Source organism: Strix uralensis, chromosome 8, assembly GCF_047716275.1.
Source record: "Strix uralensis isolate ZFMK-TIS-50842 chromosome 8, bStrUra1, whole genome shotgun sequence".
Lineage (NCBI taxonomy): Eukaryota > Metazoa > Chordata > Aves > Strigiformes > Strigidae > Strix > Strix uralensis.
Genome location: NC_133979.1, coordinates 29,963,050 through 29,989,759, shown reverse-complemented (window position 1 = coordinate 29,989,759; position 26,710 = coordinate 29,963,050). Strand labels below are relative to the sequence as shown.

The following is a 26,710-nucleotide window of genomic DNA, read 5'->3' as shown; positions in this document are numbered from 1 at the left end:
TATCTCGATTCAGAGGAACACTGGGTAAAGCAGGAATAGGAGGTCTGACATAACTGGCACCTGTATTTGATTTGAAAACAGGACTGTTACACCCATGACTTAAGATTTAAATCTAATGCTCAGCTCTTTCCAAGAAATTTGCATAAATAATTTCTAAAAAACTAAATGCCATATAGCCCATTTTAATTTCTTCCTTGCCTTAACACAGACTAACAGCATGTGTAACTCCAGTGGAATATGAGTATGAACTACAGACATACTCAGCTTTCAAGTACGATGCTTTGCTATGTATGTGTGGTATCTACTAGAGCCTAGCTGTAAGGTATTGCTGGAATGAAAAGCTACTCCTCTTTTTTACATGCTTATCTGCAAATTGGGGTATAGCCCTCATCAGCAACTGCAGTCACATGAACAGAGCTAGATCTAGCCAGATAGTGCAGATGCTTTCTTCCAGAAAAAGCTGGTCCTGAATGTTGTGCTTCTAAGCAATTGAGGGTAACACTAAACAGCAGAGTTTTTATCCAGTTTTGCTTGGACTGGTACCTGCAAAATATACCACACAAACTATACAAAAGCATAGTAGACCGCTTTCACCCAAAGGAACAAACGAAGAACAGCATAGAAGAAATTTATTAAGATAGCACTATTTATACAAGTTACTCATGCTAGAAAAAAGCATAAATGATACATGTAAACATTTGTTTACAGAATACTTGTTTTCCTTGTAAAGGTGCAAATGATCTTCATATGTAAACACAAGAATACCAACCTTTAGGGGAAAAGGGGCTTTAAAAAAAATTTTAATGACCCATTTATTAATGTAATTTTTACTATATTCAAGCACATTAAAATCTGAGTTACATGAATCAAACTATGAAGTTAAAGAACTTAAGATGTCAGCACTGCCTTTTTCATCTCAAGAATTTACAGTCCTCTTCCTCTTTTAAAATCAGATTTAGTAAGGTCCAAAGTTATTATCAGGTGCAAAAGGGCATTCTTTCATACTAGATAGAAATTACAGTACAAACCTATCAGAACCTTTGAATCTAGAGTCCCTCGTTCCTCTCCCCCTACCCCAGGTGCCTCCACAGTCACTTAAACATGACAGTTACTCACAGTGCCAGAAAACAGTCCCTCCCCTCCAAACTCTTTAATGAGCCTCATACCTTTCCCTGCTCTAAACCAACACAGGCAAAGTGCATAAAAAATCACTGAAAGAGAGGGTACCATCTCATCATGGTCAGTGTTTTACAACAAGAATTCTAAGGACACAGACAAGGGGCAGGAGGGCAGCTAACATGATGCTGGTCTAAAGCTTTTTTCAGCAGGAGCTGGCTGTGGGTCTGCTGTTCTAGCGAGAACCTGAGAAGTGAGTGTTGATCTAGGCCAGTCAGAATTAACAGACAATACCTGCATCCCAGCTTCAGACAAGAACTGATATCTAGCAGGCAACATGAGAAAAAGGTTTTCATAAGTAAGCAACAACTAGTTGTTTCCAGGTTCATATGCAGGGGAGGGGAGAGACAAAAGCTGAAATTTTGTACCATACACTGTACAGTAAAAAGGCATCATTTGAAATCCTTTTCACTCTCACCCTTTTTGGGCACTTCACTGATTCAGTCGATAGATGAGAGTTCCAGTTCTACTTCTTGCCTCCAGCAAGACTGAAAAGATACTCAGGGCACCCATCCTCATAGCTCTCCTGTACTCTAAGAGACCCTAAAACATACCACAAGGGTTGGAACCACAATAGCTGGCAGGACACAGCCCTGCCCGAACCACCAGCTTGTCAAAACTCAAATCGCACACGCATATACATATATATATAAAATACATATATATATGCACACATATATATGTATATAAAAAGCTGGAATTATCGCTGTGAGCGATACAAAGAAAATACATGGTACAAATTAAATGAAAAAATAAATATACTCTGTGCACAGAAAAGCTTCTGTGCAAAGGTGGCACCTTGCAGGTCAAGTACTTTTTTGAAGCTCTCTGTAAATAAGGCAAAAGCAATGTTTTCTGTATCACTTTCCTCTTTCGCCCACCACACAGCTGCCACATCCACTGCTCACACAGCAGGAGGGAAAGCAGGAAACCCTCCTCCTTGCCAGACTCCCAGCATAGCATGTAGTCTCTACATCAGCATTGTTTACGCTACAATAACTTTTACAGTTTGGTTTATTCAAAAATGTAGACTATTTAGAAAAAATACGGACATAAGCAACACCTCTACTTTTGTCCAGCGGTTCCCTGGAGTCTGACAACGTGGTCTCCCATTGGGCACACTCTCACAGAAGTCATTTTTATAATTCCATAGAAAGAGTCACCGGCAAAGAGTTACATTGGATCTAGACCGTGCATACTAGAGCTGCAAAGAGGTCCAGTGTCAACAAGTCTCTTCAGTTTTTGTAGGAATGAGAACCAAGGGGTCTCCCTCCCTCTTGATGCTTACCATATATGAGATTCACAGTGTGTCATTTTGATAACACCTACTCCTCCTCCCAGCCGCCGATAGTTCATCCCACCATACAACCTGCAAAGACAAGATTTCAGTGGTCACACCGGTTCAGCTCCTTCTTGGAGATACCATGGGAAAGACTGAACCAGCCCTTGTGAGCACAATTACACCATTATTAACCTCTGGTTAAAGCGGACAAGTGACGAGCTGAGTAGCAGTCATCATACATACTTCCAAGGTAAACAGCTGTATTTGCTCATGCCTCTCTCAAAACAGGCACTGCTTCTTGTTTTGACATTGCAGTTTTCTGTTACTCAAATAATCATTTGCTTTCCCCCATCTGGTAACGTGAAAGATAAAAGAACTTTGCAGGCTGTAACTGACCTTGGGCTACATTCTGGATAACACAAGAGCAAGGATAGGTTTGCTACTTACAATTCAACTATTTTATATTTCTAATACCCTAAATTCAGCTGATCCAACCAAGATGTAACACATCCCAAGCACCATCTGTTTCTCCAAAATATGTTACTGAAACGGTGCCTGTATTTCACATGGAAATCTGATCCCTATAGACTCCAGCATCCTACTCACTTCAGCTGCATATTCCCCTCTGTGCCACTGAAGTCTGCTGGCAGAAACAGGAGAAGAAAGTTCTTCAAACAACTCCTGCCAATGCAATTCGTTAAACCCAAGTTGCATTGAAAGCATTTCTCTGTCAGGCTACACAAATAAAGTCGTTCACTGAGAAAGAAGTTCAGCAAACAAAGAGAAGACCACGGATGTTGATCAGCTATATCAAACACAGTAGAAGAAAAAACCCACAAGCTAGTACCTTGAACAACCTCTCTTCTGTGAATGCTAGCCCAGGCAGTAACTCCTAACTCTAGACATCTTACTACTGTTAATGTCACTGGAGTTAGGTGACACCATTCAGCTAAGGAATATGAAGTAGGTATTACTCTCTACTCAACTGGGTTTTTTAAGCAGTTCAAAAGGCATCGTCCATAACTCAAACAAGGGGAAGTTCCTCCACTGCTGCTTATGACAGCTTATCTCATAGGGAAAGGGTTAATCTACTAGTGTTACTAGGCTGGAGGAATAAGGACATTAATTTCTTTCTATTCCCCACCCCTGCCAGATTACTAAAGCAGCAAGAATACAGATAAGAGCTTGAAATTTAATACTAATTAGATTTGGGAATGAATACACAGGCAATTGCTTTCAAGTGTAGTTATGACTAGAAAAGAAATAGGAGAAATAGCCTTTCTGCTCAGTACGTGGTTCTGATCATTTATTTCACATTATTTCTCTCAGCCTGCAGATTGGCTGAAATTCTTCTAATTGCTGTCTTGCAGATTTAAAGAGGAAGAACATCATATGCTCACAGTGTTCTGTTTCAGCTCCTCCAAAAGGATCTGGAAATCAGAGCCTCAGCTTGAAAGCAAAAAATGAGTAGGCCGAATTCTACATCATGACTGTGAGTTCCTTCTGCTAAGGGCAAGCTTAGTTTTATGGGGAAGCAGAAGAGACTCAGCCCAAAATAAACAGAAGGGGTGTATCTCTCTCAATGTGGTCCATTTTTGTTGTGTTCAAGAGAGCACTTTAACCAAACTAGGTTTTGTATGACCTTTTGCTTGCTACCCAACAAGCCTGCTAAATCATTTATTTTCTCTAGGACTCAATAACCTACCTATGCACCATTTTCCTACCTGCAAAAGATGCCATGAGACTTTATTCGTTAAGTGTTGGTTAAATCTGTTGGGATACTCAGATAGAAAACACTACGGAAAACTCAGTCCCATTTTACTTAAAATGGAGTCAGTGGCTGGAATTCCACCAGAAATCTGCAAGAAAATGTTTCTCAACTGCCACAGTCATAGACATAGGGGTGCCATAGATCAATGGCATATTGGGTTATTTTTCAAAATGTTATTATCTTTCTCACACTTTCAAGCAAGCCAACAAGCCACAATGTGAATGTTATGCTGACTACCACACCCAAGTTCTTTGCTATGGTGTAGGGCACATTTTAGTTTGGCTGGGACAACTCCAGCTGGGTGGCAGCAGCTCCAGCTGGAGATCACTATTTGATTGTTTCACAAACTTAAGTTACCTCCATGTGTTAGCATCTGGATCAAACACCTCAATGGTCTTCAAGTACGTTGTGCCATCAAAACCACCCACTGCCATCAGCTGTCCATTCACCACAGCGAGGCCAACCTGCAAAACAACCACCACAGATAGCAGCTACTTAGCTGGGATGTCCTGAAGAGACAGGTCATGAAAAGAAGGGTTAAAATTAAAATATTAATAAAAGGATTTAATAACCATGTTTGGTGAAAGACAGTCTGCAGTAGGGGTTTTTTTTCGGGGGGAAAAAGGACAAATAAAAGCCTAAAAAATAAGTAGACATGAAAAGTTATCTCAAAACAGAGAACCTCTTAAAGAAAAAGCAGAAGGTTCCCCTTGTTACCAGCTACAAGAACTAGAACTGCTTGAATGATAATAGGCACCTAAGAACCTAAGCCTTTATCAGCCAAAACTTATTATGTCCTGGACTGAATTCTCCACCAAGTGTGACATGCGTGCACCAGAATATCTACAAGCCTACAGCCTGGAACACTTGCTTAAACTGCGAGAACCATATGTAAGCCCGGGCTTGCTCCTCTCAGGCTGGGGCTTGGACCATCTGTAAGCACCTTGGCCTCCAGCCTTTCTGTTAAAGCACAAAATCACTGAAATCTCAAACAGTTCTGTGGTTTAGGAAGACCACTTCCAGTGAAAACATCTTGTGGCATAACAGAAAAGAGACGACAAGAACACAATGCAAAACGGTCCTTGTTTTGGCTTTGAGGAAGTTCGAAAACTCAGGAGGTCTGCAGATACAGATGCATGTGTTTAGCATTTTCTACAGAAAGCAAATAGAGAAGCAGCTCATGAAAAGTCAATGCCTAATCAGTAACTAAAAAGGACAGTGTTGGACAGTATACTATATGCTTTGAAGATGGAAATATATATTCTCTTGCCTCCAAAACCAGTAGTTGCTCAAATTATGATTCATACATGCCTCACCAGACACCGGAATACTAGCAGACAGACAGAATTAATCCACTCTTTACTATATAATCCAGTATCCAATGATAAATATTCATAGCATTTGCATCTGCCCAAATACGATGACTACTTTAAATACTATGTTAATCTTTTGTTCACATGTCTACAGAAAGCAGGAAGATTAGCAGTTGATGAGAACATGCTGTCACTCCCCATACTCACAGGATTCAGTGAAGAGAAGCAACATACTAAGTGAAAGCCCAGAAACCCTCTTCCCACATACATCCCAAGGCAATGAAAAGACTTTGCCAGAAGTTTGCATCTAAACACTAGTGCTTGCACCATTTCCCAGCTCCTTCTTCTGGGCAAGTATGTATGTTGACCTCCTAATTCATCCAAAGAGACTCAGGTACTAATTTTGACAGTGTTCTCTAACAGTGTATCATACCAAGCATGGCTACATCACCAAATCAAAACCTAAAGAACGCCTCTGTTTCAGGCCCACACGGTTAACTCCATATAAGGGACTAAAATTATTAAAAAAGACCCTCAAATTTGACTCCATTTCCCCACCTTCAGGCATGTTAAACAGCTGTCTGTGGCATGACATCTACCACTTCATTCTCTAGTCTTGCTAAAGAGCTTTGATTTTTCACAAACACAAGAAGAGAGGTGAAGGTACAGAGGAAGCAAGAGAAAAAAACCTCACAAGATGACCCTCTCCCCTATGCTCTCACCATGTGATTACATATGGACAAGCAAACCAAGCCAAACTCACTCCACTCCGGCGGGATGTCATGGCCACGACAGGAGACCACTGATTGGTTCGAGGGTTGTATCTCTCAGCACTGCTGAGCTCTGTTGTATCATCTCTGCCTCCCACAGCATATATCATGTCTTGGTATACCGCACAGCCCAGGTGCTTCCTCCTTGTCCCCATGGGTGCAATTGTGTGCCAGCGGTTCTCCTGGGGATTGTAGCGTTCCACTGCAGAGGAAATGACACATCTTTGGACAACAGGGTTGGCAGGCAGTGGGGGTTAGCACTTTTGAACCTGCATCCAAAGTACTGCTCAATCTGTAAAGACACTACAATTTCCACACACCAAAAATACAATGAACCAGTTTGTCATCTCTCACTCTTACGCTTTTCTTCTATAGATTGCTTACTATTATCTCTCCTGTCTCCACCCTACACAGTCAATCACATTCAGCATCTTCACTCAAGGAGGAACTGGCAATGCTATGAACTGACCTGCACTACCAGCTTGCAGCAGTTTTACCTTTGGCACCTTCCTTCCTACAGCAGAAAAGAACTACTGCAGGAAGAAAGACATGCTTACAACTGTTATGCAACTGATCAAAGTACTGTATTCAGGACACACTGCCAAATGCAGCATCAAGAAAGAAAAAAACCACACACAACCAGGTAATGGGGCTCACAAGTCTGGAGAATGAATTACTGTATGGAAAAAATCACATTTAAAGAAGAAAAAAACACTATGAACTGATCATTAAGATACTCAACAGCCATCCGGGGACACTATGGACAAACAAGACCATGACAAGTGCTGACTGCAATTAAGGGACAGCAAAAGACATACCAGTATTGAGAGGAGAAGTTCCATCAGAACCTCCCACAGCATAGAGGAAGCCCCCTAGCACAGCCACTGCAACTCCCAGGCGCCTGGTGCTCATGGAAGCCACTCGAGTCCATTTGTTTTCTTTGGGATCATACCTGGCAAAAAAATGAACACGGAAGCTTAGTAAAGCATTGACATGTTCACAAAGGGACAGGAAGACTGACCTTATTCTCTCCAAACAAAAATCCCCATAAGATTTGTACAGTACTTACCTCTTCTCCAGCTCACGTGCACTTTCTAAGACACTCTCTTCTCCCTGTGCCCCACTTTTATTTTTTAATTAAAAAGTACCTTTCCACAATGTTGAGACAAGAGACACCATCCTGGCCACCCACAGCGTAGAGGTAGCCTCCAAGAACTGCTACTCCAACACTGGTCCTGCAGGTACTGGTGGGTGCTACATCACTGCTCCACTGATTGGTCTTTGGATCATACCTAGAAAAACACAAACAGCACAAATTGCTTGTCTAGGTATGCTTCAACCTCTCCCATGCTTGGGAACTACTAAGGCAGCGAAACATGCCTATCTGGAGCTTGAACTGCAACACAGCTATTTTGTAAGTTGGATAAAACCCCTGAAGTGATATAATGCATCCAACACATGTTTTTCCAGGGATGTTCAAACTGCTAATTGAGATGATTCAAACTGAAGATCAAAGGTTCAGGTTCATAAGAGAGCAGGCTACCAGGGACCGGCTGACATGGTAACTTCCATCTACGCAAAGAGCAGCAGCCAGAGTTACTCTGCTGTATGTTCTCTGCACTTCACACAAGAACTCAGCCAACACTGGGAATTGCACTTCAAGATAAAAAAAAAAATGACGGAACCAGATGGACTTGGGAATCCAGAGACTAGGAAATATGGTGCACAGCAGAAAAGTGCAGGACATGGGACATGTAAAGCTAGGGTCATGATTTGGGAAGCTGGGAGTATGCAGGGAGATATATGGGAAGAAGGGGAGGCTTGAGGAGGAAGGAGATATTTGTATAGCTCATTGGATTTGTTACAGGGATGAGATTCAGAGTACTAGGAGTGCTTGAGTCACGTGGCTTTTAGGCATGGGGATTGCCATATGCAGCTCTCAGAAACAGGAAGCCTGGTAAAGCTTGTTTAAGTCTTTCACAGGTCTAAAACCGACCTATTTTCCTTCTTCTGTATAAGTGCCAAGGTTCCTTAATTCTCTAGTTACCCCTCCGCAATAAAATTCCATGATCTTTCCCTCAACAGCTAAGAAATGCTTACTGTAACGTCACCTTCCTCAACAACGCTAAAAACAAACCAGCAATTGCGAAGAAGGTTATCCAGGATCATCACTCCTCCCATCAATTATACCCAGACCCATCTCTTATTTATGCCTTCCTTATACCAAAGGCTACATCTTGTCTCATTAAGCTGGGGATAACATGACACAAGCTGTTATGCATGAAGTCCTAGTTCAGCAGTAAGCCAACACAATATTGAAGGGGTACGCAAGGGAGGAGAATATGTAGATAACATGTTAATATAAATTTCAGATTTTCAGCAGAGGAAGAACACAGCTGGCAAAATGAACTCATTTTTAAGAGGCTGCACCCAGGTTTAAACATTCAGAGTTAACATTTTGCACACTGGCCTTATGGAGACCTACCTTTCTACACTGTTAAGATAAGAGGAACCATCATGGCCTCCCACAGCATAGAGGAGGTCATCCAGAACACTGACTCCAACGCCACAGCGTCTTTTGCTCATGGAAGCCACCATCCGCCACTCATTGGTTTGTGGGTCATAGCGCTCGACACTGGAAATTGCATCCCCACTACACCAGCCCCCCACTGTAGGAACCAAACACAAGAAATAGTGTCATAACAACACACTGAGCTCACATACTGTATGTGCACCTGGTATAAATATTCCCTCCAGACTTTGTCAGCCTTAACCCAGTAGCCCCAACTCTGAGGAGTAATACAAGTTTGGAAGTACTGTGGTGTTTACAGCACCAAAGAAATCACCCAAGTAAGAAAGTGTAAATTAACTCAAACCTCCAAATATTACTGCACAGGTAACGTCAGAAATACGTTGTGAAGATTGGCTTTACGGGAACACTACCACCAGAACACCCAGACTTGGAGTCTCCTGGCCTAAGCTAGCAGGAGCTATACATACCTGCAAAGAGCACTTCCCCACAGCGGATGGGTTTGCGTGGTCTAGTTCTTGGTCCCTGCATCAGTGGCCGCTCTTGGGGCAACAGCAGATAGTTTTTAGCTTCATCCACTAGATCCCTGTGCAAGACAGGAAAATATTAATTCCCAAAGTTCACCTGATTCCAGTCTCAGGAGAGGTACAAATCAAAACTGATGGCAAGAGCAGTCAACACTAGTCATGCACTTCAGGTATTCACAAATCACCTAAGTGCATGAATAGCTCTAGTTAAAACATACACTGTCACCTAAATACTCATCAATTGTTTACAAGTCATTTACACAGTGACAGCAGTAGACCAGTATCAATATTTGGCCAGAGTTAGTAATAGATATTGCTTGCTATAAAGACTGATAAAAACTCTGACAAGAGATTTGTCAGACTTACTGTGCAGAAAAAGAAAAACCCAGTCTGCCTCAAGCTAAAACTTAACAATCAGTTGTTTTGTCTAGGAACAAAAGAGGAGTTGAAAAGCACACAAATACATAATACACACACATGACCAATAGATGGAGATAGTACCCTTCTGATGATTATTTTCTCCATCAGCTCTGGCCAGCTCACACTGTCCATCCATTCATGACTTGCCACCTGGACTAATCCTAATATTCCAAACCCTTGAATAAAACAAAAAAGAAAAAAAAAGTCCTCCTTCCCTCTAGAAATGTGGAATTCCCCCAGTATCAATGTTTATTCAGGAAGAGAACAGTTTAGCCTAACCCCTGAACTTTTTTACATTAAGCACAATAGAAATTGTGTGCTTTATAGAACTTCTTAGAACCAGAAAGGTGAGACTCATACTGTAAGAGGAGGAAATGACAGTTTCCCTGCACTAGCACTGTGGGAAATAGCAGACTCTAATCCTGGAGTCTGATTCAGTTGTGCAGACTTTTCATATAGAAAAACTACTTTAAGTCCTAATGAGATCATCAATGCCATGCAAGTGGTAAGCTGTAATGAAAGGCCATGACTAGAGAAACAAAAAAGGCAAAATGGAAAACAATACACTGAAGGGAATTTTACCAACAGTCAAACTGTGCAAAGTTCCCCATTTCACTGAAAACTTAAAAGAACAAAACACACTTCTAGGGCACTCTGTTGACTATTATGCAAATAGAAAATTTTCTTGCCTCTCTCCTCCTCCCAGTTGCAAAAGAGGAAATTGTGAGATATCACCCATTTACCACCGACAAATCAGCACAGTTTTAGGGAACAGATGCAAATACAATGAAACCCAATTCTGTAAATCAGTGAGATTTACCGGCATTCCTCATCGCTCTTAATAAGCGGATCAGAACCCACTGTACCCACAAGAAACTTGGGACTCAGCAGCGGTAGGCGGACATGCTGCAGGACCTAAAACACAAAACATATAAAGGTAAACCACATACACCCACAGAGATGCAAGAAGCCAAATGGAAAACAATAGTGGCTAACAAATTTTTATAAAGAGTTAATAATTTCTCTGGGAAACACACATGGTCATTTACATATCCCAACCCTGGCATTTTAGTTAAACACAGCTCATCTTACAGCACCTTTCCCTTTTCGATATACCAATTCAGATACTCAGCAAAAAACAGTCTTTAAAAGAAGACAATCCACTGGATCTATTAACAGCTGAAAATCAGGTCACAATTGAAAACTTTTAAAAAATTACGGATGTTAATACATTTGACTGAAACACTAGTTTAGTTAAAAGTTTTATCAACCATTTAGCTCTCTTAAATGTGAGTGGTATTGTGCAGTAAATGAACAATAACAAATAACATGCCTTTCACAATGGTTTAGAATTTAGAGGCACAAGCATGTATAAACAGAGGGGCCTAAAAAGGCAAACAGTTCTAAGAGCATTAAGACCTACCTTAAGAACAGCAGGTTTTTCTGGTTTGGTTTATTTAAAACAATTCCCAAAAGCTTTCCACTAAATAAAGTTGCATTTAACATCTATTTCCAAAGCAGAAACACTGAGGCAGGCAGACTGGCTCTCACTTCTTTTGATCAGAAACCCTGAGACTTCAGAGGCTTTCCGGCTGACAGCTTTGTCAGAATGGGTACTTCTCTGTGAAGTGGCTTGGCTCAGATGAAGCATTGTGTTTCAACAAAACCATTCTGACAAGCTCCAGTATAAGATCATGAGGGCTGAGGCATAAATCAAAAAGCAGAGCTTAAAGATACACCACAAATGAAGACAAGCTTTTTTTATCCACTATGTTTTTTATACAACACTCAAAGCAATGCAGGCAGGTTTGTCTGGGCAGACTACTGGAGTGATCTAGTTTGGCAAGTCCTACCTGGAAATAATTCAACAAAGCCCCTATTGAAGGCTCTAGACAGTGCACCTTCCAGCCTAGACGAAAGGAAAGCGCAAGCCGCATAACACAGGTGGAAGTCAGAGAGAATTACTGTGGCTTTGCATCCATTCAGAACTGTGACACTGCTGTGGCACCACCATCAGCCCTCATTACTCTTCCCCCAGATAAAGCGGTCTCAGGTGTTACTGTGCTCAAGATTACCTGTGGCAGCTGGGGTCTTCTTTCCTGAATGCTGTATTTCACCCAGGCCATCACCGCATTGAACACCTGCTCTTCACTGCGAACATTTAACTCATCACTGGATATAATGTCTATGAGCTGATTGGCAGGAAGCAGCATGAATTCCTCACTCTCCATTACCTGGTTAAATGGAAAGAAAAAACAAAAAGAAAGTAAGGACAGCGGCCAAAGCACCAGAGCCATTCACCACTCCAGCACTTCAGTGCAATTCTAAAGGGGAAACAGTCCACTTGAATTAGAGTCTAATGGGCTGATCCAGTTAAGTGCCAAATACCCATCAGTTTTGACATCAACACATGTGAAGGGTTTTCTGCACAGAGCAGAATGCAGTCCCTAGCAACACAAAGACACTTTTAGATGGGGATGCAAGTGAAAGAAGATTTTACACAAAGTTTTTTTGTAGGACACTTTTAAAGGGTTAAGCCACAGGACACACTGATCAGGTTTCAAAAATGTAGGAAAAGCAAAGCCTTTCTTTAAAAATCAGTTCCTTGTTCGCCATGTCTAATATATAAAGCAGAAATAAAAATGTTGCATAGGTGATAAATACGTGACTGAAAAGTGGTATCAAAATAGAGGCTCTATTCACAAGAAATCCAAAACAGAGCACAAAAATAAGTCTCAGAAACAGGTTACCAGAGGCATCATAGAGACCATAGAAAGTCTTCCTGAATGCCGATTTCTGGCAGAACAGAAAATACTTCAGGAGAGGGAGATGGACTCATTTGATCCTGCCTCCTTCATTTGCTCTAAATATATACATAGAGCTTGCACAAGTCCAGATGCACTTAAGAGGGAATCAGAGCCTCCTAAGGCCCTAAGGACTGATCTCTTGTAAAATTCAAGCCACTGACAATCTGCAAACACATTAATTCCTTCAGTACCCAAGATAGCAGCCACTGGAGGAGTGCTCACACCACAGAGTACATGTGAGTCAGTTTGCAATTGCCTTGAGAGGTTACAGAGCTCACGCTCAACCATGTCTTCTGCACAGATACCAGGTAGATAGGAAAGGTGCAAGAATCAAAATAAAGAGAACTGCAGAAATGGTTTGATTGGTAACTGCCAGCTTGGCTTCCCTACAAGCATTCCCAGTTTGTAGCCTGTAATCTGAGAGATTCAGTGACAGAAAAACACCTGAATATTGGCTTGTCCTTATCATTTGCGACCACATTAGAATTCCATGACTGACTTTATGATTTGCAGCATAAATTAAGGAAAAATATATTCTTTGACAGGATCACCTCAGCAGTCAGCTGTGCAGTCCTTTTAATTACCTAAAGAAACTACTTAAGAGCTCTGAATAAATACGCAAAAATTGCCAAGTTACCGACAACAGAAAATATTATGAAAATAGAACACAACAGACAATGAGATCAGTTACCAGACTTTGATTTTGGATCCCATGGGCTTTCAGAGGCAGTAAGAGCCACAAAAGGTTAGCCCACACACTTCTTCAGCCTTGGAGTAAGAACTGGGTTGGTCATTAAAGACTTTTATCAGCATTTTTCCATAGTCTCCCTCCCATCTACATAGACTAGCTTATGTCTAAACTTTACCCTGACAGTTTGTAAATGCAGCCTCAGACTCTGAAAACAGAGGCTCTGGAAGTTAATGAGTTAAGGATAGTCACCCAGACTCTCCCTCCCACCCTCAGAAAACCCATTTGCATAGATGGCCTCACAAAACTCAAAGTTCTGGAAGCACTTCTGCAAACCAAGTTATTACTACTAGGCAACTTGTTAGTTTACACAGTAAAACAAATAATTATTTAAAATGCTTTAGCTTATTTTGGCTTAATTATCAGGACACTAATAATTACCTGACTAATACTAATGGTCTATTTGACTTGCTTACTAAAGAAGAATTGGATGGGCTTCATTTCCTCTACAGTATTTATATGCATTACTGCTTTTACAAACAGATAGAATAAGTGTCAGAGTATACAATATGGAGTGCAATTTTTGTCTGTTGATAGAAAGTACAAGTTGTTCATCCTTAGGTATATTTTTTCCCTTCACACAGATGTCAGAGATGAAACAAAAAAATACGAAGGCTGTTCCTGTACAGCAGAGTTGTTAATAGAACCATTTCACATTACATGCACAAGATTCACTAGGGGTTTTAGGCAACAAATTAAATTGAGGGGAATGGAAAACTTGGAAAAACATTTTACCAAGAAGTTAATGATGTAATGCAGCAATACACATAAAAATTAATAGAACTAGAGGTTAGCACAGCAGAGGACATGAAGCAATTCAAACTGCATTCAAAGTAACTGCATGGGTTGGCCTGATGCCTAGTGCTTAATATTTTACATTGCCATTCAGGAAATCCCCATCTCATTTCTTTTTTCAGTTTGGAGGAATGATGACCATACAGCCTCTGCAGAGGAAGGCACATTTTTTATCAGTTCTCAGCCTCCACCATGGAGGATGACTAAACAGCCGAATCATTGACTTCCACCAGGACAACCAATCCACTCTCCAGGCAGAAAATAACGGCAGAACAGAATACAGTCCCAACAAGCAGCACCACTAAGACTGCCTGCAGAGAAGCAAAAGAAGTGATCGTTAAGGATGAAGAGCTGCAAAACTCCCAGGGCACTGAAAGGGATACCAAAACCTGCCCAGACCAAAGAAATAGTGCTCCAATCTAAGCAATTGTTTTCCAGAGGCCATGATTCAGTTAAGTCAATTATAATTTGCATCATCTTTGAGAAGGAGAATGTTTTCTCGAGTCCAAAACTTTTGTGTCTGTGTGCTTTAACAGGGATAAGGAAGACAAAGCTGTCTTCAAGGGACTGCAAAAGAAAAGAACCCCATAGCAAGCAGCTCTTAACAGCCAGCTGCATGTATTAATGCTAAAACATTTAAAACCAAAATTGTTACGCTGTTAAAAAGTTATTTAGAGGCTTGTAAGCATGCCCTACTCATGTAATAACAAGAGCAGCACAGATCTAACCATTAAAACGACCAAGCACTGAAAATAAACGACCATCTGGTTACCATCCTGCTCCCAAAAAAATATGCAGAAGAAAAGAAATGCAGAGCAAGCACAGAGCACATGAAATGGCCAGCTAAAACATGACTTTTGGGAAATCACCACATTCTACAAAAAACAAGCTCTCATCTTAAACAGCAAATTCTATTTTCTAGTCTTTAGTGTTAAGAAAGATGTATTTAATTGCAACTTTTAGAGCAAACTGATGTCTTGTGTCTACAGTTAGATACCAAATATTGACTTCAACATGTGCAAGAGTCAAGTTCCATTGTGTTTGCTTCTGCTCATATTTTTCTTAAGTACTACCTGACTGAAATTAATACAATTCAAATCTGTTTCCTGCAGGGAAAAAAGTCGGCAAGCTGCAATCAATCACAGCACTTACATACTGCTGCTTCTCTGGGGAAGCTAAATTAGCATCAGGAGTCAATACTGGAGTTTCTCCCTTTGGAAAGGATCTATCTGTGAAGCAGGTGGAAAAAGGAGATTTCTCCGCAGCAGGCTACCTGTTCCAAGGGACGGAAGAGTGAAGTTTCTGGAAGAGGTAAGAAACACATCTCTCTAGCAGGGGAACAGACTTTCATGCCAAGCACACTCCTAGAGAGTAGCTGCTTCCAAAACATAAGCAAATTTTTACCCTTCCAATCAGGGCTCAAGAAAGACACCACTTATGTGTTGGGCTCCTTTTAGCATCTGGGTGTAATAGTTAAGTAAAGACCCCCTCTTCTCAGACTACTGCTCACAGAATCCTTGCATTATTATGCTGATCCTTCCCTGAACCAGTTGCTGGCAATTTTTTTTCCCCAAAAAATCATCTAGGAAGAATTAACAAAGGCAGGCACTTGAGTTCATAAAGGTCAGCTACAAAGTTACACATCTGCATTACTTTCAAACAACTTCTGCTGCGTAACAGATGCAAAAGCCTAGTTCTGCTACAGGAAGGGAATTGAAGACTCCATTGAGGCAGCTGTATGCTCCCCCATACATCTACTTTTCCAATCCCTAAACCCAACATCAATTTTTTTTTGGTTCTATTGATATACTGTCCTTACTTTAACACCCGTCTCCCCTCCAACCATGTCAAATTCAGAACACTTCTGAAAGGGGAGTGGAACATCACAACATTGTGCAGCCACATCAGATTCAATGCCAGACTCCAACTACACCTGCAGCCTTGTCTTCCACGTAGCACGTGCCACACAACTTTAAGAGAAGAAATCCTATGGATCATATACAAACCACCAGTACACAGTCCCACAAGTACCTCTTCCCTCTTTCTCCCCCACCTAACGGCTGGCACCCATCACTATTAGGGCACACAGCAGATGTAAAGGCAGGATTTGGAAAGAAGCACAAAATGAGAGCTGCTGAAAGCTCTCCCAGGACACGTTCACACATTTTACACCATGACTCCAGCACACTAGCATCTTACCTCCTGGAAGTTATGCTGTGTGAACTTGTCAGCAATCCTCAGCAGTTCACGGCACGAGTGAGTGTCAGCAAAAGCTCGGATGCCCAGGCAATTGGACGGGTCCAACTGTCTCTTAAGGAACTCGCAGCAGGCCTCCTGGATCTCGGCCAGCTGGAGAAGGCAAGCAGCTGGCAACAAGGTCTGGACATTTCCTTCTTCCACAGTGATCTGAGAGGTGTATGCAAAGTCAATCAGCAGTTCCATGGCCCTTTCGTCGATGTCTCTGATCACCACTTCTGTCTGCCTAGACTCTGCCAGCTCCCCAGTGAACATGGCTCGGAAGTAAGGGCTGCAGGCTGACAGAATCACCCTGTGGGCGTAGATCTTCTTCGCACCGACTACTAGCACCACATCGCACAACTCCCGATGCTTCCGAAGAAGATTGATGACTTCCAAAGTTTGTCGAGGGTGCTTGTCAGAGATGTAGGGCATGCGAGCAGGCTGCGGCACCCCTTCTGGCAGTTTGTTAGGATCTCCGAGTGTGCAACGGCTAGTCACATCCATTCCGGTCTCTCCTGGTCGAGTACTGGTACACCTGCAGCGGAGGAAGCCATAAGATAGGGCCATCATCAACTAATCTATCACCCACTGCCAGCCAAAGCTCTACAGCTCGCACTGATGATGAGTGCTAAGCCAGCAGCGCCTGTAACTCCATGCTGGAATGTGGAAACAAGCACATGACCACATGAAAGAGGAATCTGTCTCAAACCTGAGCGCACCTAGAAGTAAACAAATGCCAACTTGCAACAGGCTTATATTTATACCTATTTTTATATCCTTTCTATGACACACTGCTGTAATACCCAACTACACATACATATTTATTAACTGAACTTCGTAATAGCCTTGTGTGGTAGAGAAGTATTATCCCCATTTCACAGAGTGACTCAAAGCAGAGAAGATTAGCTGACTTGCCCATTGTCACTTGAGTTTTCTTTGACAGAGCTGGAGATGGATTTCTACTGCAAAGAATTCCAACTGCATGATTTAACCAAACTTCTCTGTTCTTCTACCTACATTTTTGATAGGGTCACTCATCACTGATATCTGAACACACTGTCACACAGACTTCAGTAACTTCAGATGGCCTGCAGCCTACCATGAGTATCTTTCAGGTTCACAGAATATCCACTTAATCATCACCTGGAGGCTGCTGACTCAATCTACCTTCCCTGACACATTTCAAAAGAAGGTTAATCTTTCCCAGGAATGGCAGAGTAAGAACTGCAGAAGGCAATCGGGATTATCAGATCAATCAGGAAAAAGTCAAAGCAATCAAAGTACCCACCACTATTGGCCTACCAAAAACGGAAGAAAAAGTCAAGATTGCAATTTCAGAGATAAGGAACCACTTGAGAATATATAAACCAAGTTTCTGGCACAGAGTAGGAAAAACATACTATCTTCCCAGCTCCACATGCAACGTTCTAGCTATCTGCTGTCCTTCTTTACAAACTTCAGGTACCTTTCCTTTATCTCTTGAATCCCTGAGCAGATGTCAGCTCTGCTGCAGCTTAAGTGCAATACCCCTCTGCACAGCAGCATGACAATGCTGACAAATCACGTTTCACACCATGTATGCTACTAACTCGAGAGAACGGGAACACAGTATTGCCCCCAGCCCTTCTGCAGTTCTGCAGGGATGAACCAAGATGACACATCTCATACCTCACTTCGCAGCGATGTCTGCCTACACCCCAGGCTTCACTATCATATTATGACTGAAAAATCAGTGCTAAACAAGAAGAATTAAACACAACTCTATTTTCAGCAATTGGACTAAATAAGCAGATCAGTGCACATGTAACTGAGACTCCATTTGGCATCTTTCAAGCATATGTGAATTTCTGTCACATCATAGGCACAATTATTAAAAAAGATGCATCATCACCAGTGACATATCAATTACTATGAAAATAAAGAAAATACAGGAAACTATCCCCACTTCAAAGAAAACCATCACTTAGAGCAATTAAAGGATACTGAGCAAAGTATCAGAATACTGATGACTATGAATTATCCAGCAAGTGCACCGGCTGTTGGAGACATACTGAAAGACCTAATACATGCTATCCATTACCAGCTTCTCTGGTACACTGGCGTTTGTGAGCTGTCACTAACTCACATTTTGTTCATATTAAGAGTTGAAAAGAAATCCAACTTTGCTTTGCCATTGCTCAAAGTATTTTGCAGCATGCTTGAAGAATTAAAAAAAAATAACTCACATCTTTTCCTCTCATTATTATGTCAAATGCACTTTCTAACCACAGGGAAACCAGTCTCTTTGCAGCAGTTCGAATTATTCACTTGCATCTTAGCCTGTTTTCCCATTCCCCCCGCACCCTCTCCTTGATCATCATATTCAGATGTTTCAGACCATTACCTCTTCCTCATATCTTAGTTACACAGATCCAGCTGGGTCTCCCCTCTGGGTTTTGCTGCTTGCTCCTGTTCAGCCTCTGCACCTTAAATGCCTCATTTTTTTACCCCTACTCCATCTTTTTTATATCCATCACCGTTTTCCTTTTCTGACACCTCTGACAAATCCTTCTGCTGTTATACTGCCTCTCACTCTCCTCCACCCACTCTTGTCCCTCACAACCCAAATTCACCTTGTGGGTTTGACAACCATTTTCAAAGCTCTGCCAACTTCCCCACAAACAATGCAGCCAACCTCTTCTCACAGCAGCATACGCAAACTAAGTTTAATGGTACCCCCACAAAAACCCCAAGAAACCTTGGCTAAAGATTAATTTACCTAATTGGCTTCCTTTCATACTCCTTAGCAGTTAAGGCGAGAGGGTAAATCATTTAATTCCTCTACCAAGAGATGGAGAAAGGTGGTGACAAAAATTCCCCTGTAGAGTCTAGCTCTTGCTAAGCAAGTCAAATGGATTTTATTGTGCATCAAGGGTTTCAAGCTATGTCAAACCAATCCCTGAGAGAGAAAAAATAAAAAAACCCTATTAAGACACATGCTACTGTAATAATTTTGGACAGTTTGTCTTGACCGGGCTGTCAGTCAAAGCATCTAAGCACAGAAAAAGCATTTTTAAAATAAAAACCCATTTTACATGGGTAATCACAAGAGACAGCCTATGCCCAGGACAGAACCTCCTTTGGGAAAGCAGAACCCCTGTGTTACACCTGCAGGCTTTCCTCAAAGATAACCCCCACTGAAACCAGCCCTAAAACAGATCTCAAACAGCTTTTCAGACTGGCACAGATTCTAAATACTAAAAGATTAGAATAAGGCTATGTAGCCACAAGGAATACAGTGTACCTTGTCAATCCCACCACCCAAGACTCTTTGCTGACACAGAGCAACGGGGTAGACCATCTTATGCCATGTGATTAGTCGCCCAGATTCAGGCAGATTCAGTCCTAGTCTTTCTTAGCCAGGACAGAATAGGGTTTTTCTGCCCAAACGAGACTCTGCTGAACACGCCTTTAAATTAACTGGAAAGGAGTCTGGTTCGTAAGAACTGGAGGCATTCCTGCATTGTTCCATCAGCATTTATCTGAGTGCCTGCAGTGTATCCAGCCTCCTTCCTCCAGGAGGAGAAAGTGCTGGTTAATGATTGAAGAAAATTGAATGGATGGAAAAAAGAGTAACAATCAAATTAGCACTCCTGATTCATCCATAACTTATCTCCAGGTAATGCAGAAGCTAGTAATCAATGGGCTTGGGAATTTCCATACTGGATCAAACCAGATGCTTGATGTTAAGCACTGTGGGTTGCTGCTATACACAGGCACAGAAGTGTGAATTAAAAGGACACCGTCTGATGGCATGTGTCTCCACGAGGATAATAATTTAACTGCATTATGTGTGCATTATGCATATGTATGCATAGAGAATGAAATGATGAGTCAGTATCTTAGAGGTGTGAAAGACAGAAGGCAGCACTTGATTCTCACATGGCAGGCTAGCTGCCTCCCCCCACCCCCCCAAAGCTAAGAGCTGCTCCTGAATACTCAGGGTGATTAAGAAGGGTTGAGGATCGGAGAGGAAACGTGTATGCAAGGATAAAAGATTCACACTCAACTATGCAGATATTCTGGGATTAGCTTCCATCAAAATGCAGGGCTGGGGAAATCAGCAAATACAATGGGATTAAGAAAGGGCTGACAAAGGATCAGTTTTTGTAGCACACTGCTGAAAAAGTACAAATGGGAACACAGGCAGTCTGCAGCACCAAGTCAGCTAAATAAATAAGCTGCTCTGCCTCCATTTTATTCAGCTATGCCAGTTCCCAAAACTTTATTCATTAACACAGGCATCCTTAGAGTTTATAGCAGCTTCTTTCAAAGTTCAAAAAAATAGCTAATAACACATACCTAAGAAAAAATTCTCTCCAACAGTGTCATAGAGCTTCTTAACTTTGAAGTCAGTTGCCTGCATTTTTTTGTTTAAGATAATGTATGTTTTAGCATGAGATTACAAGCAAGTTTTAACACAGTTCACCAGAAAACAACAAGCTGACCTAAGACTTACAAAACACAACAAGTCTCACGACTCAAAACATTGACTGAAGTCCAAAATCATACATTGCTCTGGTGGATTTCAGTAGCAATAGATTTTAGTAGCAAATGAAAATAACACACCAAACCTGCAGCAATTTCTGTCAATGCCTTTCTTTGAATTTAATGCATACACAAAGTATTTCCTATACTTGTTACAGAACTGGAGAACAAAGATCTTTGATTTGGCCCAGCCAAAGGTGATACCTTCAGCAACAGAAGTGACCACCACAACACTGTCAACTAAATCAATGGAAATGCTTTACTGTGGCAATCAATACCCTAGGAATTAGTTAGTGAAAAGTCCGATTATTAGTAAAAATACCCCTGATTCCTCTTCTTACCTAGCCAGCAAATATACGATCTCAATGAAGTTGAGTTATATAAACAGATAAATCTGACTGCAGTATTATTTTACATTACTCAAAAGGAAAACAACAAGGATCTGGTGTGTATGTCCCTATTTACATTGTTTAGTTTTTCACTGACAAAGCCCAGAACTCAGTTTCACCAAGAATGAGGATGTCCATACTCTGAAAAATGAGGTCATTACTGCTGGAGTTTTCCAAAACCTTCCAAAGCCTTTTGCAGTTTGTCTTGGGCAAGAGCTATGTCCAAGCAACTGGTTAACTTCGTGAGGGCATACAAGGGCCCCAAGTGCACCATCAGGACCTGCAGCTTCCCTCCCTCAGCAGGGTCTGGCTGTGCTTGAGCCATCTCTGATACAGCACCACTGCATGAGAAAGAGCAGGCTGGGCCTCCCCACTTTGCCTGGGAGCTGCTCAAGCCCTTGTGCCTGGCTTGAGCTATGACAAAAGCACATCTGCACCTGGCTGTGTACCCCATGACACTGATCTGCTGAGGTAGCTTCTTGGCTTAACCTCAGCCCTTCCTCATCACTACAGACTTGCCTGATGAGTACTGGACTCTTGACTGACTCAGTTATCAGCTCTGCTCTGCCCTCCTTGCTCGGGTACTGTGGGACTATGCCCTTCACTGGAGAGGTCCCCTCTGCCTTGCTTTTACCTTCAGCAAAACAATGTTCTCTTGCTGCTCCCTGACAGTGAGAAAGAATAGTCTGCCCTAACTGTCACTTCATTTCTAATGCAGAATAAATCCTGTTTGAACATCAATGCATTTTCTCTACTATAACCTTGACAGGAATAGCTGCAATTCCTTTCCTGCTCAAATTGTATTTCCCATCCTCTGAATGCTGTACACACTTGATACCAACTCACCATGTTTACTAACTAACAGTACTGACCAAGTCTCACTCCTCTTTTCTTGCAGTGTCTAACAGGACTCTCACATGTGGTGTTAAAACGGCTGCAGAGCCCTGAGTAAAAGGATAAAAGGAAGTGCTCTGCCATCTGCTTAGCTGGACTTCATTGGAAAATCTGTGAGCCTGAAATCCAATTGGGAACCTTTTATAATTTTCTGCTAAGACACACAGCAGAATAACAAACAGAAATTTTAACAATCCACACAGAGGCCCCTAAAACATGCAAGCCTATCAAGAACTGAAGTCCACAGCTCACGACAGAGCCACACTTGTCAGGCTAGACCACAGCAACACAATACATCCAGGCACAGAGATGAGCTGAAAGGTTAGTTCAAAAGTAAAGCCATGTAACTATGTCAAACATGTTATCCATGTTCTACCCTGGCTTGCCAGAGAGGGAGGGAAAACAAAAGGTACTGAAAGGTCTGGTCTGCATCCATTATCCAAATAAAATTTAAAAAAAAAAAAGCCTGAAGTGCCAGGATCAGCACCACAGTAGAAAACCTCTAATTCTTCAGCCCTGTGATGCTGCCCACCACTAAAACTACCCAGTTTAAGTGGCAGACAGAACTTCCGTGATAGCAAGTCGAAGGCCAAAACCCCACAGATGACATAGAAACTTCAGCACTTTAATTCTCTGCCTCAAGTCGACATGCAGAAAACAGAAGACAAAAATAAATTTAGACCCTTTATTTTTCCGTTAGGAACATGAAAAATAAAGTAGAGAGAAAACAAGAACACAAGCCAAGCTAGTCAGCAATATTATGTCATTTTGCAAAAACATTTTGAGAACTAGAATACAATATAAGAACCTGAAAAGCTGTGGTTTTACATTGCTTAAGATTTAAGTCTCCATTGTAGAAGACTAAGATGGAAGAGAGTTCATATGCTACTTAATCCGTCTTGGAGAAAAAGGAGCTCACTGTAAAAGTCACATACGGCTCCTCATTGTCTAAACCACATTTATCTTGGCAAAAATATTGAACAATACATAGCTCCAGTGATGCCCATATCATGTCCCAAGGTTTACTCATTAGCTTAACTGAAGCAGCGGCACAGTTTTTTTGTTGTGCTTGAGGGGTTCATTTAATTAAACAACGTAGTGCCACTCTTCAAGGGTTTAAATGACTATTTATTTCTTACCTCCTTCCACAACACAGAACCCAGGCTAATGGTTTCTGCAAATGCTATAGTTAGAAGTGCTCCACGTATCAATCTATGGTTAAAATTCTTCGGCTTTTCTTACGTGACTGTTTACAGAATTATCAGTAACAAAGGTTCCCCACTTTCAACATCCTAAAGAGTGCAGACAGACTAAGCAATCTGCATGAGTTCTTTTTACTTCATTTGGAGGTGTAGAACTTCAGGAAACTTTGCTTCCACACAGGCTGTATCACATACAGAAATTTATCTGCTGGTAAGTTTTGCCATGGGATTGACATTGGATAGTGAAAAGCAACTAGAACTAGCAGACAATCCTGTTTGCCAACCTGTCATTGTGCTGATTTACTGTGACAATTTTTTCTCTATAAACCAGATAGTGTTTCTGACATAACCACAACAAGAACTCCCCTGAGTTAAACTTCAGCTTCATCTTCAGCTCATTAGAACTGAGGCAGCTGGCATCCATAATTAGAAAAGGAAATCTCCTTTTCACCCAAGACCTCACCCCATCAAAAGGGATAAACTCCTTTAGTTAAGGGAAGAATAACGCCCCTTAGAAATCAAGTTTAAATTTATTCCCAGCAGTTTCTTTCACACAATTTGAATACTTAAGTAATTAAATACTGGATTTTAAATATGATAGTAAACGGGGGAAGTAGGAAGTGGGGATGGAGAATTATAACTTGTCTTCCTAACAGCATATTCGTTTAGAGACATCTGGTCTTGTAAATAATGAAAATTAAATACATTTAAGTAAGGACTAAAGACGAATGCTTTATATTCTAATTCTCCTAGCCAGGCCTTTTTAAAAAAAAAAAACCAGAAACAACATTTTATGGTCCAGGCACTTATGAAACCAACTCACATGATTTATCATATTTGGATAAGAGAAGGACAATTGTTTTTCATATCTTACCTGCGCATTGGCTTTCCGTCCATGCACCGTGAAGAGAAACCTTCACCCTACGCTTCAAGACCTGATCCAAGAGAAAAGAAAAAAAAAAAAAAAAGGGTGATATTCTGAAGCAAGAGAACCTTCTTTCCTATCTTCAGTCTGACTCTAGGACAACAGAACTGACCACATCCATGTACTAAAATGCCTTCAAGCTCTTACCCAGCTATAAAATTCACAGCCTAGATTAACAATGTCTGGATTGCAGAGAATAAACCAGAAGAAAATATCATCATCTTTAAAAGTAATTTCACTACAGCTGCATAATGATTCTTTAGACAAGTAGAACACACACATCATAAAGTCAGTAAACTGTCTGCCTCCCCAAATCCTTAAAATACCAAAGGAAAAAAATATCTCAAGTAACAGCGTGCTTGCTCTCACTCCTTGCCCAGAGCCAGGAGGTATCTCTCCCTCATACATTTACCAGAGATTTAAGGCAGGCTGGCACCTAATAAACAGCACAGTGCTGCTCAACAGCTACACTGCAGAGCCAGAATTTGATCTAAGATAAAACTTGTGTCTGGAAATTGAAGATAACTATGTGCCCCAGAGGTAAGAAGGATGCTAATAATGGTATTACATCTGCAAAGATTAATGATGCTGCCTGATGCTCACTACACTTCCACTCCAAATACTCATTTTCCGAGAGGAACAACAGTTGCAAACTGCACAGGCCTTCCATATTCAACCACTAACTTCTAATTCTAATGTAGATTAGCCCTTTTTACAAGAGCATCACTCGGCCCGATTTCATTTTTAATGACTATTCAATTAGGAATAAATTTAATTCAATCACTAATTAAAGCAGTAAGCCTAACTTTTTGATACATATTAGAAGAACAGAAGGGTGTTCTGCTTCCATATTTATATTCACAGACTTCTTCCCATCCAGAAATGAAGTGAGAAGTGGGAAACCAGTGAAACTATAGGAAAAGCAATGACAGAATGAGACTGAATAACTCTTAAAATAAACAGAAGTAGCATTTAAAATAGAAATACTTAAATTTAGGAAGAATAAAATCGGTTTTGGAAGACTGTGATTGTCAGACTGGAGCCTTGAGTCCAACCACAAAATATTTTTGGCACAATTGAAATTAAGTTACAAAATGGCTATAGTTTTATTTGGCTACATGAAAAGGCACCTTATTTTATATGCAACATTCTCTAGGCACATTATCACAGAAACACAAACAGAGCACTTAGCCAATTAATGAAGAATAAGCTCAGACTTGCTGTCTGCCACAGTTGCAAATTACTCAGGTTCTTACTTTCCTGCAAATAAAGCAAGCCAATTCCTCCCGGTTAGGGCATCGCATACCGATTTAAATCCGCGCTGTGACTGCCCAGCCTCTCCCCGATCAGCCTCTCCGCAGCAGCGGGGGTGTCCTGGCGAAGCCAGCCTCCCGGCCCGCCACCGCGGCCAACAGCAGGTGCCCCACTGCCAAGTAGCATCTCCGCAACGGTACAACACACGCGAAACCCCTTCAGAGCACTTTGCACGTGCTGGGAAACGTGGACGATGCTATTCTTAGCCCCCTCATCGCATCCGATTTAATCCCTTCAAAATCCACGTTAAAAGTCGTGAGGAAAAAAAAAAAAGAAAAAAAAAAAAAGGAAGACATTTCTGTCCGGGGTCCTCGATTTAGTGTTCTCCGCGGAGCAGCAACTGGGTGGAACGACGGTTTTCCCAGCAAAACGCGGCACTGGCTCCGGAGCACCCGCAGGCACAAGCGAGTTCTCCGAGGCGCGGGGCTGTCCCCGCGGGACGGCCACCGCTCCCCTCCTGCCCCTGCAGCCCTCACGCCGGCAGCCCAGGGCCCGTCGCCAACCGAGCGCAAGCGGCGGGCAGGGCCGCGGACCCCCGACCCGCCGGAGGAGACCGAGCCGAGCCGCCGAGCCGAGGAGCCGAGCCGAGGAGCCGGGCGCGCTCCCCCAGGCCGCCGCGCCCCCGCCCCTCGTCCCCGGGAGCGGAGGGCCCAGGCCGCGCTGGGCGCCGCGTCCCGGCGGCCTCCCGGGCCGGCGCGACACACGCCGCCGCCGCCGGCGGCCCTGCCCCGCCACCCCGGCGGCACCCGGGCAGGGCAGTGCAGCGCGCCCGAGCCGCCGCCGCACCGGCGGGGGCGACGGGGTCGGCCGGCAGCCCCTCGCCGCAGCGAGCGGGCGGCCGCTCGCCGCCCCGGGAAGCCGACCCCGTGCCCACCGGCGCACGACGGATGGACGGACCCTCGCTCACTCTCTCAGTCGTTCGCTCGCTGACGCCGGGTGCGGGGTCGCCGCCGAGCCGCGGTCCCGCAGCAGCCGCGCCGAGCCCACCCCGCCGGGCCCCTCCTCAGCAGCAGGAAACGGTCCGGCCCCGCCAACCGCCGCCGCCGCGCGCCGGGCCGCGCCCGCCCCTTCCGCCCCCGCCC

General features: G+C 42.5%; 1 protein-coding gene across 5 annotated transcripts; it reads right to left on the bottom strand.

Moving 5' to 3' along the window:
* Nucleotides 1-612: 612 nt before the first annotated feature.
* Nucleotides 613-26,669, bottom strand: KLHL20 (kelch like family member 20). 5 transcript variants are annotated; one of them, XM_074876923.1, is made up of 13 exons: nt 26,536-26,669; nt 24,264-24,324; nt 16,339-16,912; nt 11,865-12,023; nt 10,610-10,704; nt 9,313-9,428; nt 8,798-8,981; nt 7,461-7,604; nt 7,131-7,264; nt 6,306-6,514; nt 4,587-4,693; nt 2,465-2,545; nt 613-2,380 (listed from the first exon to the last, which is right to left on the bottom strand). In XM_074876923.1, the coding sequence occupies exons 2-13, from the start codon at nt 24,284-24,286 to the stop codon at nt 2,350-2,352; spliced, it is 1,857 nt and encodes a 618-aa protein (XP_074733024.1). In that variant the 5' UTR covers nt 24,287-24,324; nt 26,536-26,669; the 3' UTR covers nt 613-2,349. The 5 variants fall into 5 exon arrangements, with proteins under 5 accessions (XP_074733024.1, XP_074733022.1, XP_074733023.1 ...); XM_074876921.1 differs by having other exon boundaries at nt 26,526-26,668; XM_074876922.1 differs by lacking the exon at nt 26,536-26,669 and adding an exon at nt 25,621-26,310.
* Between the last annotated feature and the right edge of the window lie 41 nt (nt 26,670-26,710).

What these genes read in the sequence shown, in the direction of transcription:
- KLHL20 (XM_074876923.1), bottom strand. Translation starts at nt 24,286, where the DNA reads ATGGACGGAAAGCCAATGCGCAG. An exon ending in GAAGACCCCAGCTGCCACAG is followed by an intron (nt 10,705 to 11,864) that starts GTAATCTTGAGC and finishes TTTGTGTTTTAG; the next exon opens with GTCCTGCAGCATGTCCGCCT. An exon ending in CACTGTGAATCTCATATATG is followed by an intron (nt 2,381 to 2,464) that starts GTAAGCATCAAG and finishes ACCTCTTTGCAG; the next exon opens with CTCTAGTATGCACGGTCTAG.